This window comes from Uloborus diversus, chromosome 1 (assembly GCF_026930045.1).
Source record: "Uloborus diversus isolate 005 chromosome 1, Udiv.v.3.1, whole genome shotgun sequence".
In the NCBI taxonomy this organism is placed as follows: Eukaryota; Metazoa; Arthropoda; class Arachnida; order Araneae; family Uloboridae; genus Uloborus; species Uloborus diversus.
The window spans coordinates 101,383,242-101,400,480 of NC_072731.1; the positions used below are offsets into that span (position 1 = coordinate 101,383,242).

At 32.8% G+C, this 17,239-nt stretch overlaps 2 protein-coding genes across 2 annotated transcripts in view; both read right to left on the bottom strand.

Moving 5' to 3' along the window:
• Positions 1-967: 967 nt before the first annotated feature.
• On the bottom strand, positions 968-9,716 carry LOC129234112 (uncharacterized). The gene is made up of 5 exons (XM_054868006.1): positions 9,709-9,716; positions 5,530-5,624; positions 5,304-5,438; positions 5,060-5,197; positions 968-1,279 (listed from the first exon to the last, which is right to left on the bottom strand). Exons 1-5 carry the CDS (start codon positions 9,714-9,716, stop codon positions 1,116-1,118), a joined length of 540 nt encoding a protein of 179 aa, XP_054723981.1. The 3' UTR covers positions 968-1,115.
• A 1,603-nt stretch (positions 9,717-11,319) lies between these two features.
• The window catches only part of LOC129216666 (PMS1 protein homolog 1-like), a 97,721-nt gene continuing 91,801 nt past the window's right edge, over positions 11,320-17,239 (bottom strand). The window contains exon 14 of the mRNA XM_054850916.1: positions 11,320-12,253. Within this exon, the coding sequence (XP_054706891.1) occupies positions 12,080-12,253 (174 nt within the window). The 3' untranslated portion in view covers positions 11,320-12,079. The remainder of the gene's footprint in view (positions 12,254-17,239) is intronic.

The window sequence follows — 17,239 nt, forward strand, 5'->3', positions numbered from 1 at the left end:
CTTAATAAAGAAGATTGTGCAAGTCTACTTTCTTACAAAGTAGAGAGTTCAACTCCAACACTTGGTTTTGGGATATTGCTTCGCAAAAAATGTAATGATTGTTGTTTTTCTTTATCTTATCTAGATAAAACTCTGTTTTTAAACTTTTTAGATATTTTATTGTATGCAAAAAATGTTTACAAAGAATATGAAACATTGTATCTAGACTATGAAGTCAAAATCTGTTATTTTCGTTTATTACATGCTAAAGAATTGCTACATGAATTACACCAATGAATGTAAAACTAATAAATATATATATATGTTTTTTTTTTTTTTTTTTTAAAAAGACTGTTTGCTTTTTGTTATTTTGTGCATGGAAAAGGCAATTTAGTTTGAGAGCAATAGAAAAAAATATTATTATCAAAATGCATAAAAAAGACAATTCAGTTTGAGAGCAATAGAAAAATAACTTACCGTGATTTGAGAACTCCCTAATGCATCCCAAGTTGTTTTTGACAGTATTTAATCCCTGAACTATGCTGCATGTTTAACGTATATATAAAAAAAACATTCAACAGAGTCCAAGGAATAATACTTATCATTATCAAATGATTTTTTTTTTCTCTTTTCCTTCTCTTGAGCATCTGCTTCATTATTGAAGAGTTCATTCTTCTCAGTAGTGTACATTTAACCGAGTTTCACTTCGCCCCCACTGCCGAAATGCTTTTCCCTTCTTCTCTCTTGGATAACTTTCAAAGAAAATAAAAAGTAAAAACTCACTTGACTGCACTCAACCGTCTCTCTCTCTCTCTTGAATCAACCGATCTTAAATATTCTGCTCACGCACCAAAACTTTCAGGTCGTGTTCTTTTCATCTGTATTCATGCTTGGTTGCATCTTCTTGCGTGTATGTGATTCTGGCCTACGGTGGTTTCAAAGAGGTTTTTCATTTTTAAAAATAGAAAAAGTCTCTCCAAAACCACTGCAGGCCCCTTGTAGGGGACCCGCCTTTTTTATTTTACATTTTACAGTAATATTTAAAAAAAAAAGTTTCAGATAAAATACATACAAAAACAGATACATTTTCAAAAAATAAAATACACATTAAAATACATACATTTTACATCATTCAATTAATTTTCTGCTGTCCAACCACTGAAACATATGTCAATCATTTCTTTTGTCGTCATATATGGATCTCTTTTTATAGTTTTAAATAAGTCAGGAGAAAAATGTTTTCGATTTATATTTATTTTTCTGGTGTGGTTGTATTTCGAATTGGTGTCTTTCACTTGATCTATAAAAGAGACCTCGATTATTTTGTTTGTTTACTTAGAATTTTTAAAGTGACCATATGATCTTAAATCGATGCCATTATCTAATACGAATTTTTTATCATAAAATGCTGATAAACCTACTTTATTTTGTATGATTGTAAAAAGTTCGTGTTTTTTAGAAATAAGAGAATTTTGAGATAATCTGTCGAAGTTTTGCTCAAATAAAACTCTTTTATAATCTTCAAAATGAATAGTTTTTTTTAAACAGCACGTTTTTATACCTTTAGCTCGTTTTTTTGACGTATCCTCGTATTTAAAGGCATACATTTTTGATTTCAATCCGACAAATTCTTGTATGGGAGAACAAATTTCATTTTTCAAACAGCCTAGTTTCCCCTTATTTGTTTCATTAAACAAAAAATGATCCTTGCTAAAATTTGAACAATCTAAAATTTTTGAAAAATATGGATCAAGCATATCACGGTAATAATCACATGTGGATAAATGTAAAAAAAGTGAATCCGTGTCCGAGTAAAGAAGGCGACATTTTTGCCCATAAAATTTCTTAAAGTAATCAAAAAAAAGATGGTAAACTCGATATTTCGCCAATTCCAAAACACAGAAGCCAATATACAGGGGCTTGTCCAAACGGAGAGTTTTTTTCCGCATTTTAAATAAGACTAAATTATCATTAACTATTTCAAAATAATCCAGAAGTGGGCTAGCCATGTTAGCTCCACAAGTAGCTTCTGTTACTGATGCCTTCACATTGATTCGCTTTCGTACATTTTGACAAGTTTTCCCGTAAAATGCGTTGTTCATTGTTTTAAAAAATAATTTTTCGCAATCCGATTTAGCCTGTTGACGTTTCTCATTATTAAAATTTACGTATTTTTCTAACCACTTTATCTGTCTGAATGATAAAATTCTATGAATTTTTTTTAATACAATACCATGTTCCAAATAAAACTTTAAATTCATATAATGAACTACATAATTATTTTTATCAAAAAAATTAGGAGTTAGTTTTCTTGTTGGAAATATATGTTTCAAATTAAATTTTTCGCATAATTCTTTTGCGTAGGGAGACAACATGTCAAATGTGATATCTATATGACTAGGAGCCATAGGTAAACAATTATGGATTTCATGAACATTATGGGGGTATGTCAGCGAACATTCAATAAAAAACCCAATTTCATCATCAAAAGATTTTTCTGTTATATCAAAATTTTCAACTTCTGTTAGTATTAACCAATAAAATTCACCTACTGGCATCGGCTGACTCATTACATATCTATATAAATTGTTCACATCTAATGCAACTATATAGCTGTGAGGTTTATCTGCATTATACGTCTCTGGGATGTATGGGTTGTTAGCAATTGCATATCGCTTAGATAAAATATTAACCCCTCCTCGCATCTGATTTTCAAACCAAATGTAATCATTAACGTTGCCTAACAATTTTATCTCAACTTTACTTAATTTTAACCCAGCATGCCACGTCAAGTCCGCGCTGCTGATAAATCTCAGGGGTCGAGATTGTATGACTCCATTGACATTTTTCTAAATTTTAAAAAATTTTCACACAAAAGAACGGCATCGTTATTTTGATAGATCTCAAGATAATCACTGAAATTTTTGCAGTTAAATTTATTAAATACATTTTGTGCATGTAAATAGTCTTCCGCATCAATTTCCTCCCCAGTTAGAGTGTTAAAAAAAGCCTTCATGGTGGTAGACAAGTATCATTCAATTTTTCAATAGAATCAAAATAAGAATATGGAAAAACACCTTTTCGTTTCAAAAGTTCCCGATGGGCATGCTTTTTAAAAAAATCATTAAAAATTTTAAACTTATGACCAGATTGTTTTAAATTTTCTGTTAAAGCATCCAATGAGGCATTCATAAACAAATAACTATCGATGAATTTAATATTGTCTAACGTTAGAACTGTAATTTTCTCCATATTCATGGGGATAATCGTAATATCTTTTATAAGATCTTTAGGCCAATATTTCAAAATTAAATGCGTATCATAGTTCCTAGAATTATGAATTACTACAGGAATAAAATTTTGTATTCGATAATTCAAATTACAACTTACGTGAGCAATTCCAAGAATATTATTCACGTTTCTTCTACTATGATGATCATGATTTCTCACACGTATCTCACCGGGTTTAAACTTTTTATCACATAAATGACATTTTTCCCAATATAGAATTTTAGTTCCATCATCAATCATAGGTCTGTTAAAATGTAATTTTTTTAGAAGAATATTTGTGATGTATTTTAATGTTGCAATAAATTGTTCAGTAAAATTTAAACCACAATAATATTCATGAAATATTACTTCATCTTGTGAATTGGTAGCTAACAAAGCATAACTTATAGGCTTATGACTCTCTATGTGAGCAGTAAAACTTTTTTCACTGCTCGGTAACGCACCGGATATTTTTTCAGTAATACATTCAAAGTCAGCAAAAATACAGAACGGGTGATACAACATTTTTGATACATCAGAAAATTTTAAGTTCAAATCAGTAGGCATAGAAATTTTTTGAGCATTTTTAATATTCAAACACAAATTTTTGTGTAAATTAAATGTTTCCTTTCGATAAAAACCTATCATGCATGATTTACAATAAAAATTTTTACGATCCTTACCTCTCATTAATGCGTTGAAATTTTTAATCAAAAAAAAAAAAAAATGATTTTTATAAAACAGTAAATCTACATTTCTTTTAAATTTTGAATCTTTATTTATTTTTAGTGGAAATATTTCCAATTTTTTATCATCATCCTCAATAGTAAGTACGTTGATTCCAATATTATTTAATAATTCAAACTTCGGAATGTCATTTATTTGAATAGGGAAAGAAATACCTTTTAGTTTTAAAGTCTTTAAATACTTTTTATAGTGGGGAAATTCTTTGAGGGTTTATGTCTTGAGGGTACAGTTTAGCTAATACGGCATATAAAAAGCATTTGTTATCACTACATTTAATATTAATTAAACACTTTTTATTTCTTAACTTTGGAGGTAAATTTACATTTGAGCAACCACCCCTTGGGGGGTTATATCTACCGATGAGGACATCAATGTATTCAACTTCTTTAATAACCCATCCAGAACCATTTCTTAAAAAATTTTCAATTTTTTCTATTATAGTAATAAAGCATTCATCAATAGCGGTATTTATTTGTCCTGTGAAAATAATCCTTTTTATGCTACTACAAAAATAAAAATTATTCGTCACTTCTTTGTTTTCCACTATTTTGCTAATTATAATATTAAAGCAAATAAAAAATCGTAATCTCAAAATATTAGAAACATTTAATAAATCAAAAATTTTTGTTTTACTTATTTCATACACACGATATATATCAAGCTCATGAATTTGAGAACGAAATGAGCGTACATACCCGCGAAATGCTCTATCTTGTAAAATAAATTCCACCATTGTTATTACTAAATGCAAAAGTCCATAGCTGCGACAAACAAAAACATTAATTTGAAGAATACAAAAACATTTCCTATTTCCCCCTCCTTTCCATTTTAAGTTACTTTAAATCATTTTTTAAAATTCCCCCAAGAATATTCAATTCGTTTTAAACTCGTATCCCGTTTTCTCTTGCGTATCCCTTAACCATCTCTAATGCTTTCAGGACAATATTTAATTGATTTAACTCAATATTAAATCTATTTTTTACTCCACCAAGATCATTGTGTCGAGAAAATCCGAAGTAAAACACATTTCTGTATTCCTTCAATTCGACGGAAGTTTTGTTACCGAGGTTAATGCTGAAAGGTTTCAGCTTTGCATCTCTTTCTTCGAGTTCATTGCTCAGGTCAAAATCAAAATTGGGTTTTTTCACTTCAACAATTTCCACATCCTTTCGTGCGTCCGATCCTTTTGTTTCGGTGTGAGCTTTTAAATAAAAAAAAACACTAATTTACAAAAAACCGAAAAACATATTTTAAAATCATTAACTGTTTAATAGTTTGAAAAACAAAAATTCTAAATTTTGTATTACCTACAACAATCCTATCTCCTACTTCAGCACTCGGTTTACGTTTTTCTTCAATTTGCTGATATCCCTCATCTTCATAATCAATTGATTCTTGATTTCGTTTCCTTTTTTTTAGCACGGAAAAAATGTGGGCATAAGCTTTTTAAAAAAAAAAAAAATTAGAATAGATTTTTGTTATGAAAAAAAAAAGTCTCCTATTTACATACAGAAATAAAACACTAAGACTCACGTGATGATGATGTACTCGGTTCAAACCGTTGACTGGGTTCCCAATCTTCTTCATCCTGTAGTCGGTCGATGGATCGTTTTACTAAAAGAAAATATCTATGCTTTTAAATGTCATAGAAATAAATACAAGTTTAAAAAAAATCTCCCACTTAGAAGAAAAGTCATAAAATTATTTAAAAACTTTACGAACGAGTATTGGGGTTCATAATAACTTAGAAGTTGGCTGTTTGGTGCCGAGGAGAGAGGGAGGTTGTAGCTATCGAAATACGCGTTCCACGGGTTTTTATACAATTCACCAAGACCTTCAAAAGAATACATTAACCTCAATCCACTTACATTATAATTATTTTTCATTATTTACATCCTCTTAACCATTTTTGAAATTCAACAAACAACTCTTCTCTAATCTATTATTATTTAAATCCTACCCCACTCCAAAAAAGAAAATGACTAAGCCGATAATGGAACATTTTAGAAGCATTTATAATCTTTAACCATAGCTAAAGCATTACTTTCTATCATATACCAACTCTTTCTCACATATTAATTAGAAAAAAATCCTACTTATGATGGAAATTTTCTTTGCAGTAATCTCACTAAAACCCTTTTATACATCTATTTTTGTAGACATTTCCTGTCCTTCGTCATCACTACCCAACCTAATCATCCTTTTGAGTAAAATTATCATATGCGAAACTCGTTAAACCACATCCATTTCTTTATTGCTTCAATGATTTTCCAATATCACAGTTAAATGTTAAAAACTTAATTTGCGTTATTGTGTCCGCTTTTCTTTACTTTATCCCCCCTATCCCTATAACTGATGAACGCTAAATGCTCGAAAACTGAACTGAACCGTAAAACTTAAACAGAACGAGATGAAGAGACAATATCTTCAACGCTCAACAAACCATGCATATAATAAAATCACGGTTCTTGGATGCATCAAGTCAACTGAGGTCATCCATACCGGAAATGAATTGGAGCCGATACGAGTTAATTGGAGATTTCCTGTTTCAGAATTCAACAAAGATATACTACTGACATTGGAATTTAGTGATTGCTAAAGTCTTTGTCAAAAATGCAGGAACGGTTGCCCATCGGTGTTTCCAACCAGCTTGAAATTTCCCCTCGATTATTTCCAAAATTCCCATTTCCATTGAAATATTCAAAATCCTTGATAGTTTCCGTTTTACCTGGTATGTGGACGCCCTTTGATATGGCGAAAACATTTCATCTTGTCAGCAATCACTCTCAATCGGTGATTCAGATTCAGCTCTTTAAGACATTTTAAGGGTGTACATAATTTTCATTTATGCGTGTAAAGTTTGCAAAAAAAAAAAAAAAAAAAACGCAAATGAAAAAAACGAAAGAATGATCAAAAATAGAATGATAAAAGGCTAAATTTTCAATTAGAGCCAATTATTTCGAAAAAACAGGGAGAATAGCGAGTAACTCATCGGTCTGCAATGCAGTGAGTTGGAAATAACAGAGCTATACCTAAAAAAAGTCAAACGGCGCGAGTCGAAAAGCCACTCCTCCAAAAGCACGTTGCAAACAAAACAAGCCCATAGCGGAAAACCGAGAGAATATCGATGTAAATTAGTGGTTATGGAACGGTCCAGTAATTAAAGCATATTTTCCAAACACTCAATTTCTCTTTTTTAAGTAAAAACTGAAAGAAAGGCATCGAATTTCTTTCCGGCCCGACCTCCGTCTCGGAAATTTGTCCAAGACGGAAATCCGTCCTGAGACGGAAGGTCTTGCACCCATGATCCTACTAAACCATGAGGAAAATATCCGAGCTCCCTCTCCTTACAATTTTGCATATGGGGCATCCTTGTTTCCGTTAGAAATTGAATTAAAGTTCATCATGAATTTTAGTGGTTATTAGGACCAGCAAGTCCCACACTTTCACTTAACCCGACTGTCTTGAGTTACTTTATTCTTGAGTTAGGTTTTTCTTGAGAAGTTATGCCTGTCTTGAGGGGAAGTGCCGCTTTTTATTCAGCCCTGTGGTGATAAGAGCTACAGGAAATTTTTAAATCGAGGATCTAGCCGCAATGTTTTGCTGTCCATGAATAGGGTCAATGCAAAGAATAATGATAATAGTAACCGCTCATGAATAACGTTATCAGAAATTTTTAAGTATATTCTTTTTACTAACAGCCGATATAAGTCCAAAGACGCTCAACCTTAGTTTTAAGGAGCGGTCGCTATTAAGTTCAATAAATTTTTCTTGTGAAGAAAGTTTCTTGCCGATGCGTCAAGGGATCACGAACCCAGTCATATTGTTTTATGCTAGTCAAATTGAAGTAGTGCTTAAACTTTGTTGTGAATCATGGTGGTTCTCCCCACCATTTTAAGCTTTTCTTTCAAGGTATATAGGTTTCATACAGTTGGAGCAAACCTAACTTGCAGCATTATAATGCTGTAACTTGAATCTGCGTAGACTTCATAATGCTGTCAGGCTAAGTTTGCCCCAACTATAGTTGGTCCACTTAAACATGTCCAGTGGGTCACGATCGAATTCCTTTCTCCACTGTTGAATTTTTGATTTGAATCTGTTTAATTGTGCTTACATATGAACATGGTACTGACCATGTCCATGAATTCTTTGATTCAGTTCGTTAAGACACATACTAAAAAAGATCAGCCTCGTACGCTTGTTTTCCCAGAAAATATTTGTCTTATAATAAACTGGTATGCTTCGTTTTGTTGTGAAAAGTCAGAAATTTTTTACCTTGTCCCCCAACTCAAAAACCCTTGGCTGGACCTTGCTTTTCAAAAAACTGTGAAAATGCAGGGAGTAAGATATGCTCCCACATCCTCCGAAAGTACAATGAAAATATGGGAATTAAGTGGTCTTAATTGTTTGAAGTTGACGGTTTTACTGCCTCAACTATGGCTAACTTCAGCTCATATGTCATATTGTTTGCCAGGTGAATTTCACGATAGAGGAAACCAATTTGAACACCTGGATTTTTATTTTTTGCATTCAACATGAACCCTTCGATATTACCCATTTGTGCAACTGTTTCATCACTGCATGCGCGTGTGCAGTTATAACACTGAATCCTGTTGCTTTTTATTAATTTAGCTGCAATGCAGAATATTTCATCACCAGTTGCATGATGAGAAAGTTCTTTGCAAAAAATAAAATGATCTTGAATAACATCCACATTACCAAGAATAGTGCCCCTTTTATACCTGTTGATTCATCAACTTGAAATTAAAAAAAAAAAAAACATCTACTTATAGCTCAACAATTATTCTTTTTAATGTCCCTCGTCATGTCATTAATTAGTCTCTTGATAACATCGTCTAGAACTGGAACTTTGACCACTTCATTCATTGCATCGTAACTGGTCGTTCCCCATACAATCATGTTGGTAAAATAAATGTTCCCACTGTTAGTATTAATTTAATGAAACTAGGAACACACAATTGATGAAACTGAAAATTATGTGTGATTTCTTGCGCAGGTAAAATAGGTGTCATTCCTTATGTTACAACTCCGAAAATACCGTGGCACACTAAGGACCTTGTCGTGGCACACCGGTTGAGAAGCACTGAGACTGATCTCAGAAGCATATGTAACATATAAACTTAATGCTAATTACAAATATATCGCACAGTTCTCCTTATTTGTGTGCTCACATTGTAGTGATGGCAACCTCTTAGAACCATTGCTATATTCGCTGTCTCTCTCTGTCCTCATTGTCTTTGAACTAAGTAACTTGGTAACGGTTTAGCATTTTTTTTTCTAAATGAATGGAAAAATCTCTGAACAAAAAATTTGTAGAAAAGATTACCTAAACTATTTCTGTTAACTGTTTTACAAAATGGAGTATTTTAAATGAAAAACTATTACATTTTTACACTACGTTGAGAAGTTGAGCTGTGGCCTTGAGCAAGTCCATTTCTTTCAATGGAGAGCAATCAGAAAGAATTGCTAGACACAGAGTTAGGCTACCATTGCAACCGTCTTATTGGCAAGAAAATCCTGTACCGCCTGCGATTTCTTACATGAATTATACTGTTCGCCAAATGGGCAATAACACTGCAAACTAAATCTGCAAAGTCTTAAGCCGTTTTTCATCACCGCTATTTCAACAAATGAAATCCTTTAATCGATCAGGCAGCGGAGCTCAACTTGCCAGAGGTGGACAGTACTTGCCTAGACATATTTCGTGAGTTTGCTAAAATTGTAAAAAGATCATTTATTTATTCTTTTGAGGGGACAAGGTCTTTAAAAAGGGTGCAATTTTATACTTCAGCATGGAGTGGGTCAAAAGCTAAATCCGGCCCTGTTCTCGAACAAAGGTGATTAGCTATTTCAATACTCTTCATCCCTGAGTGTCCAGGTACCCAGCAACGAGTAACTTTATTCAGCTTTGCAAAAGTGCATAGCATATTATAGCACTTCCAAACAATGTGGGATGTCATTACAACCTTATTTAATGCGTTTAAGGCCATTTAGCTGTCAGAGCCAATGTCAAAACTCTTGTAGCCTGGATTCAAGCAAATAATGTGACACATCAGGATGGCATAAATCCAAGTACATCCTCATCAATATTCTTCCAAGAAAGATATCCAGAGTAAGGCTTCCCAAGACCTGAATGCTTCAGGCACTCCATGTAGAAAAAAGCCTCAACTTCAGTCAGCACATAAAGGGGACACAATCTTAAAAACAGTTCCTGCGCTGGAGTAGGCATTATCCTAATACTAAGTCATGTCTATGAAGACCATCCTCTGTAGCTTGCTAAGCTCAGTTCATACAACGTCTAGGTTGGTTCTTGACCACCAAACAATGGAACCGTGCATAATAATGGGACAAAGAACAATCTTGTAGATCCAGTTGGAAGCCCTGGGACTAAGCCCCCATGGTTCTGTCAATAGCTATCATGCAGGACCAAGACTTTACTAGCATGAGCTAGATAACAGGTAAAATACTTTTTTCAGTTCATCTTGGAATCAAAGTAGATTCCAAGATACTTGACTTCATCAGAACAGCTGAGAGTATGTCCCAAGAAATTCATATTATCACCTAGATTTTTCTCTTACATGTGAAAGCATCCATAGTGGTTCTATGAGGATTTACAGCAAGACCCTCAGAATGACACCATCTTTCCACACTTTAATCCTTGTGGTAAAATTGTGGAGAGAAGGTCGATGAACTTGCTTCTGGTCACAACATCATCTGCAAAGCCAATGCAAGAAGGTACAGAAGTGATGCTTTCAAGCACTGAATTGACAACCAGGCAACAGGTAATGGGTGAGAGAACACCACCCTATGTGGGTATGCAGCATTTCCAAGAACAGTTAGATCTACATCACAGCGAGCGGCATTAACTAACCTGTAATGTAACAGATTTTCAAACCAGTTAATAATAATTACATCAACGCCTTTCCATCCCGCCTCTCAGGATAGTAATTACAGGGACAGGTTTGAGGAAGGCAGCGAAGTTTTTCCTTGTCTTTAAATGACTTCTCCAATATAAAGAAAAGACTATACAAGGCAGTTTCAGTAGATCTGCCAGGTTGATAGGTATGTTGAGATAGAGAGGAGAGACTTTCAACAGTCTCCTCTCTCTAATGTGCGTATCCATTAACTTTTCCAAAGGATTCAATAAAAATGAGGTGAAACTAATAGGTCTAAATGATTTAGCCTCATATAGTTATCTTTCTCAACTTATAACCTCTGAAATTGTCAAATAACTGAGGCAAGTCAAGACACAAGATTTAACGTATGAAATAAAAAACACTTTGTTTTATATTGATTTTATTTGGAAAACAGTGGTATAGGTACAATGAAAAGATGATAATAAAACAACAAAGTTGTGGAAGTACAGTAGAGCCCCAACTATCCAAATCGCTGATTATCCAATTCGCTTCCAGAAGTTAAGAAAAAAAAGACAGAAACTTACTGCAATTTGCAAAATAATGATTGTGTCTTACCCACGTTATTATCCTTCCCTTCGTGAAATCGGACAAACTTGACTTTGAGATGTTTAGCAAGCAATGACATTTACTTGCAGTACTATAGTACATACATTTCAAATGTACAGCACTTAGCATGAAAAATGTTACCTTTCCCTTCAGTTAATTAAAATCTCTTTCTTTAAAAATAGCTTTTTTTCTCCTCATTTTGAACATAAGTATTTTATTGATTAATTAGAATCTTTTTTCATAAAAAATCTAATTATCCAAATTCTTGATTATATGAATGGGGTCCCAATTGATTTGGACAGCTGGAGTTCCACTGTGTTAGAATTTAAAACATTTCAAAGAAAAAACTTAAAATCAACTTTTAATAACTTTGGAATAATTTTTATGTGTATCACGATGGAAAAAAAATATTTTTTATAAATCATATATGTACTCTATCAATTTATGTTCAAGTACACTGTACAAGCAAATGAAAGATAGAAAAGAAAACATTTGAAATCAACACATCTCATTACATAAAACAATTTACTAACACACATAAATGGTATGTACATAAATGGACAACAAATTAGAATAGTTTTATCAAAAATAATCTTAGTTTATAAAGTAGTATTTTCCGTGGGTGGCAATTTCCACAGCTCATGAAAAAATGGCTTGTGGTGGATGCAAACATCAGTATTAGGTGGAATGTACTTCTGCTGCTTTAGAAGATCACTTAAATCATCAAAACGTTGAATATCAAGACTCTGTCTTGCAATTCTCACAGCCTCTCCCTATAACAAAACAAAAAATCTTGAAATTGATGACTTAAGTCATTGATATCTTTTATTTAACTAACATTGGTTTATAGTAGCATATTGTATATTTTTTGCTCATGATATATATTAAATAAGATTAAAAAGTTAGCTCCAGAAATAGGTACCAACTACAGGGAAATTCCATTATAACTAACTCCAAGGGACCTCAAATTTTGTTTATTGTAAAGGGTTGTAATTGTTGTAATTTTATACAAGCAAATGTCTTGGAAATTAAATTGGGACTGAAAATATATTTCGCTGGAACGAAAATTTCGTTGTATTGGCATTCGCTGTAAGGTAATTACACTGTCTATTACTAAATAAACATAATTAAAAAAATATTAAAAAAAAAGTCTTTGGTTCAATCCATACAGGTTCAACGAATGGGCGCACTCGACCATTTTTAATTTTTTAAAAACTCATATGCCTAAAAGCTGCATATGAAAGATGTAAAGATGTTTAAAACCACATTTGCTTTTAACAAACAAGAAATAAAAAACGCACTTTTTAAAATTTTGTATGTATAATGTTTTTCCATATGTTTAAGGTAATTAAGATAAATTAATGTACAGAGCATGTGTTTGTATGTATTGAAAATTTATGTGTGCAGATTATCAGTATAGTCTATAAATTAACTACTTAAGCTGTCAATCAAGTATGAACTACTCGTCCATGTCCAAATATTTCTAAGTTATCAAATTAAAATAATTATTTTTATACTTACAATATGTTTTTTCAGTATAATGTATTACATAGAGCACAATATATGTAATTTAAGAAAGTGCAATGAAGTTTTCACTTTTTTTATTTGTTTTAATGTGTGAATTAACTAGCAAAATCATTCAATTTCAAAGACCTGTATATTTCTTACAAACCAAATACACAAAACAATATATATAACATGTATAGTACTTGAATAGAATATTCAATTGGCCACAAAATTTTATTTTTAATTCCATCCCCTATTGGTTTACAGGGGTCTAAAAATGTCATTTTTCAGATTTTTGAGGGGCTGAAATCAATAATGGGCAAACAAACATGCAGTAACAGTTACATATTTGTATTAGCGTGGTTCCAGTGATTTGTTTTTACCATATTTTATTTTGTGTTTCTGTCCCATACGCGAGTTATCCCCCTTTGAAATGAGTCAAGTTTTGACATTTGACCTTCAACTTTAACCTGTTGCCACTATTTTAAGTTACAGTCACCTAACTCAGCATATAAGACTATTATCTTATGCACTTTAACATCAATGTGTAATATTAACTGCCATAAATGTAATTCAAATAGATTTTGGCCAAAAAGCAAAGGTCTAAAAAATCCATTTTCAACTACGAAAATCATCTTTGATGACCTCTAAAAAATCAAAGGTCCAGTTTAGCGAAAAAATAAAAGTGGTTTGAAACATCTTTCATGCGCAGCTTTTAGAGATATGAGTTTCAAAAAAATCAGAGATGGTCGAGCGCACTCATCCGTCGAATCTGTATGGATTGATCCCTTTGTGATGTAAATTAATAAACGTGAGAAATCACATTTCTTTTATGATTTAACCAAGTGTTATAAGTTTTTATTTTCTCTCTTTTAAAATTTAAGTCTTAATATAAGGTGTTTCTCACTGTATTTCTCATACATGCACTTTTTTTTTAGCAGGGTAAGGGGCTTGGGGTTTACAAGAATGTTTGAAGCAACCTTTCCATATATGTAATAACAAGTACAATTCCATTGCTAAAAAGTTTCTTTCAATTCTTTTCACCAACATTACAGTAAAACCTTGCTACAACGCTCTCCGATACAACAATATTCCCTCTACTACGATAATATTTCGGGGTCTTGGTCCCGGTGAACTTGCATAGGAATTAATGTGATATCCTCCTCTCAATATTGCGATAGTCTCTACAGCAATAAACCCCCGTAAAACTATATATTTTTTAAATTTTCAACCCCCTTTATTACGATAATTTTGTTTTCAAATAATGAAGAATAGTCTATTTTATCAACTGTTGCCCTTTTTTTCTGTTGTTCTGACACGAGAAGACTTACTGCTAATTGTATACTTATTCCTTTTCATCTGTAAGAATTATTAAAAATGTTATGTACCCATTTTTGAACTTCAAAGTTTTAGTAAGAACAGCAGAAAAATCATATTAACAAAATGATCTAGGAATTCAACAAAATGGTGACAATAAACAGGGTTGTAGCACAACAAATTAAAAATTCCTATTTTAAATCTACAGGGGCCAATCCAGGAATTTTTTCTCACTACCTATTTTTGTGAAAGTCTTTTTTTTTTTCAAAGCATTAATTTTGAGATTTTTTAAAGGCATATTCTAATTTTTGCAAAAGAAAATTAGAGCAACTTAAACGTTAGCTCGAAAAGTGCAAGTGTCATCTAGTATTATTTCTAACAGTTTTTTTTTGGGGGGGGGGGAGTTAAGAACCTACGAGGTAGGAAAAATAGCTAAAGGCTTTGTACTATGTACAATTCAGGAAATCAGAAAATTGCCCCCCCCCCCTCCCCCAAACTGATGCTAAAAGATTGCAAAAATGCAATTAGCGAAAAGCAACTAAAAATGAGTTAAAATACTAAAAAAAAATTTGCTACCTATGTATTTTTCATATAAATTATCTTAGCACTTTTTTTATAAGTAAGCCCTGTTATAAACAGAAAAGCAAGTTTTCTATTTTAAAATCCGGATTTTCGTGAAATTTTTGATTTTTTAATATTGTTTTGTGACTGTGCCGATTTTCAAAATTAGTTTGTGAACCTGCTGATTTTATCACTTGATTTTTGTGAAAGTACCGATTTTAAAATAAGATTTTCGTGAAGGTACCAAAAATGGTAGTAAAATCTATCTGTATTGGGTCCTGATCCATAATAATTGAACTTGTTCCTAAGACAGGAGAATGACATGAAACCTGAGGACAAACTTTAAAATGACGTACCTTGATTATTCAAAAAATTGAGATGAAATTTAGTTCAAGGATGTTAATTTTCACCTTTAAGTATGCTTAATTTAGTACTACAAATTAAATTTGTGGAATGTTAATATAACGTTTTAAAATAATTTAAGTATATTTTAGAAATGAATGAGGACACGTCAAAAGAGTGGCTTTCTGGTATTTCAAAAGTTTTTGTAGGAAAAAATAAATGAATTACTGTTTTAATAGGAATGGAATAGCACCGGAAAAGTTATTTCTAACTATTAAAAAAAAAAGAAAAAAAAAATCGAGGCCAAACAATCCTTGTGTTAGGCTCCTGGAAAATAATATTGTTAGGATTTTCGAGAATTACCCAAATACATTTATACCTAGGTAGTGCATATACCAAGGGTCCTCAAACTTTTTCACTCATAGCACTTTTTTTAGAGTTAGAATTTTCTTACGACACCCCAGTTCATTTCTGTTACTTAAACAATTAATAAGCTGTTATTTTGAGGGGGTTTTCTCCCCAAACCTGCGCACAGATCATGCACATATGTGCAATATATGTAGTACCGGATCATCCTCCCAAATACTCCAGTGTTACATTTAAAGGACACCTGAGTGCTGGTAAGGCGAACCATGGTACTGTTTTACTACAATCTACTTTTCTAGGTTATCAAATTTCAGGGAAAATCACAGCACACAACGATATTTTTTTTTTAAAATTTGTCAACGAAATAAGTTAGGTTTCAAGAACAGTAAGCAACTATTTCTATTCTAGTGAAACTTCAGGGATTAATGTAGAAACTCCTCACACATATATTGATACCACAAACACTTTGCGGCACCCCTCACCTCTTTCTACCGCAACCCAGGGTGCCGTGGCACCCTGTTTGAGAACCCCTAGCATATACTATAACATCAAAATAAAAAACACCGCATATATACCCCCCCCATATGTAGGCCCTCGATATAACAATATATCCCTCTACAACACTATATTTCTTCGGTCCCCAAAATATCGTTGTAGCAAGGTTTTACTGTATTAGTTTCTCCCGCAAAGGATCAATAGAATGCAGCTAAATAGCCCTTTTATCAAAGAAACCAGGCAAGCTAGCAGGTATCAAAGTTGAAAGAAATGGATAATAAAGAAGTAATGTGATTTTAAGCTCTTACATTATATATATATATATATATATTAATTTTATATGAATTGATAAATATTTTTTCAATACTTTCCTAAAGTTCCAACAAATCACATTTGTTTACACTAACATGAAATAATAAAACTTCTTTGATATAGTAATCACATATATTTTCTTAGATTCGCGTTTTTATTTCATGTGTTCTGTTCTTTTATTTAATGGCGTCGTTTCCGAGTTTCGGCGGCCATGTTTTCCCTTCTTCCTCCCGTGATGTGTTGTCTCCCGCCTTTTTCGCTCATTGGCCATAGGCGTGGCCTAGTTCGGTGATGTCATTTTCCCGCGTTCCCATTCGCTGCGCTAAGTGACGCCACGTATGAATATCTGCTTTTCGCACGACCGCGTGGGTTTTTAGTTGGGATGTTTTCGGAAAATTTCGTGTCTAGTCGAGTGCTAGCGGTGACCATGTGATGCTGCTTTCTGAGGAGCTTGGACGCTAGACCTGTGAAAGGTCGTCTCACGAATTAACAATGATGGGGAGTACGTATCTTGATCCATCCGTTAAACAAATGGTGTGATGATTTAATTATCGATACAGGTGCTGATTAGCCGTGTCAAAGACCTAAAATGAGCTATTAGTTAGTAAATTCTGCTCAATATGATAGTCAAGAATCAAGATTAAAAAAAGAATGGCGACGTCCACGTTTTTTGTTCCGACAATGAAGATTGAATGTACATCTCGAAGTTTTTAGTTCCACCCCTTGTTTTTTTCTGCGTTCCAAATTAATGACGGTGGCATCTGCATCTGGATATACTGTGCGAAACATGAGCGGTATGCGCACCTGAATCTGAAGTTAATTTCTGACGCCGGCATCGCCATTTTCGTGGGGAGATGTGG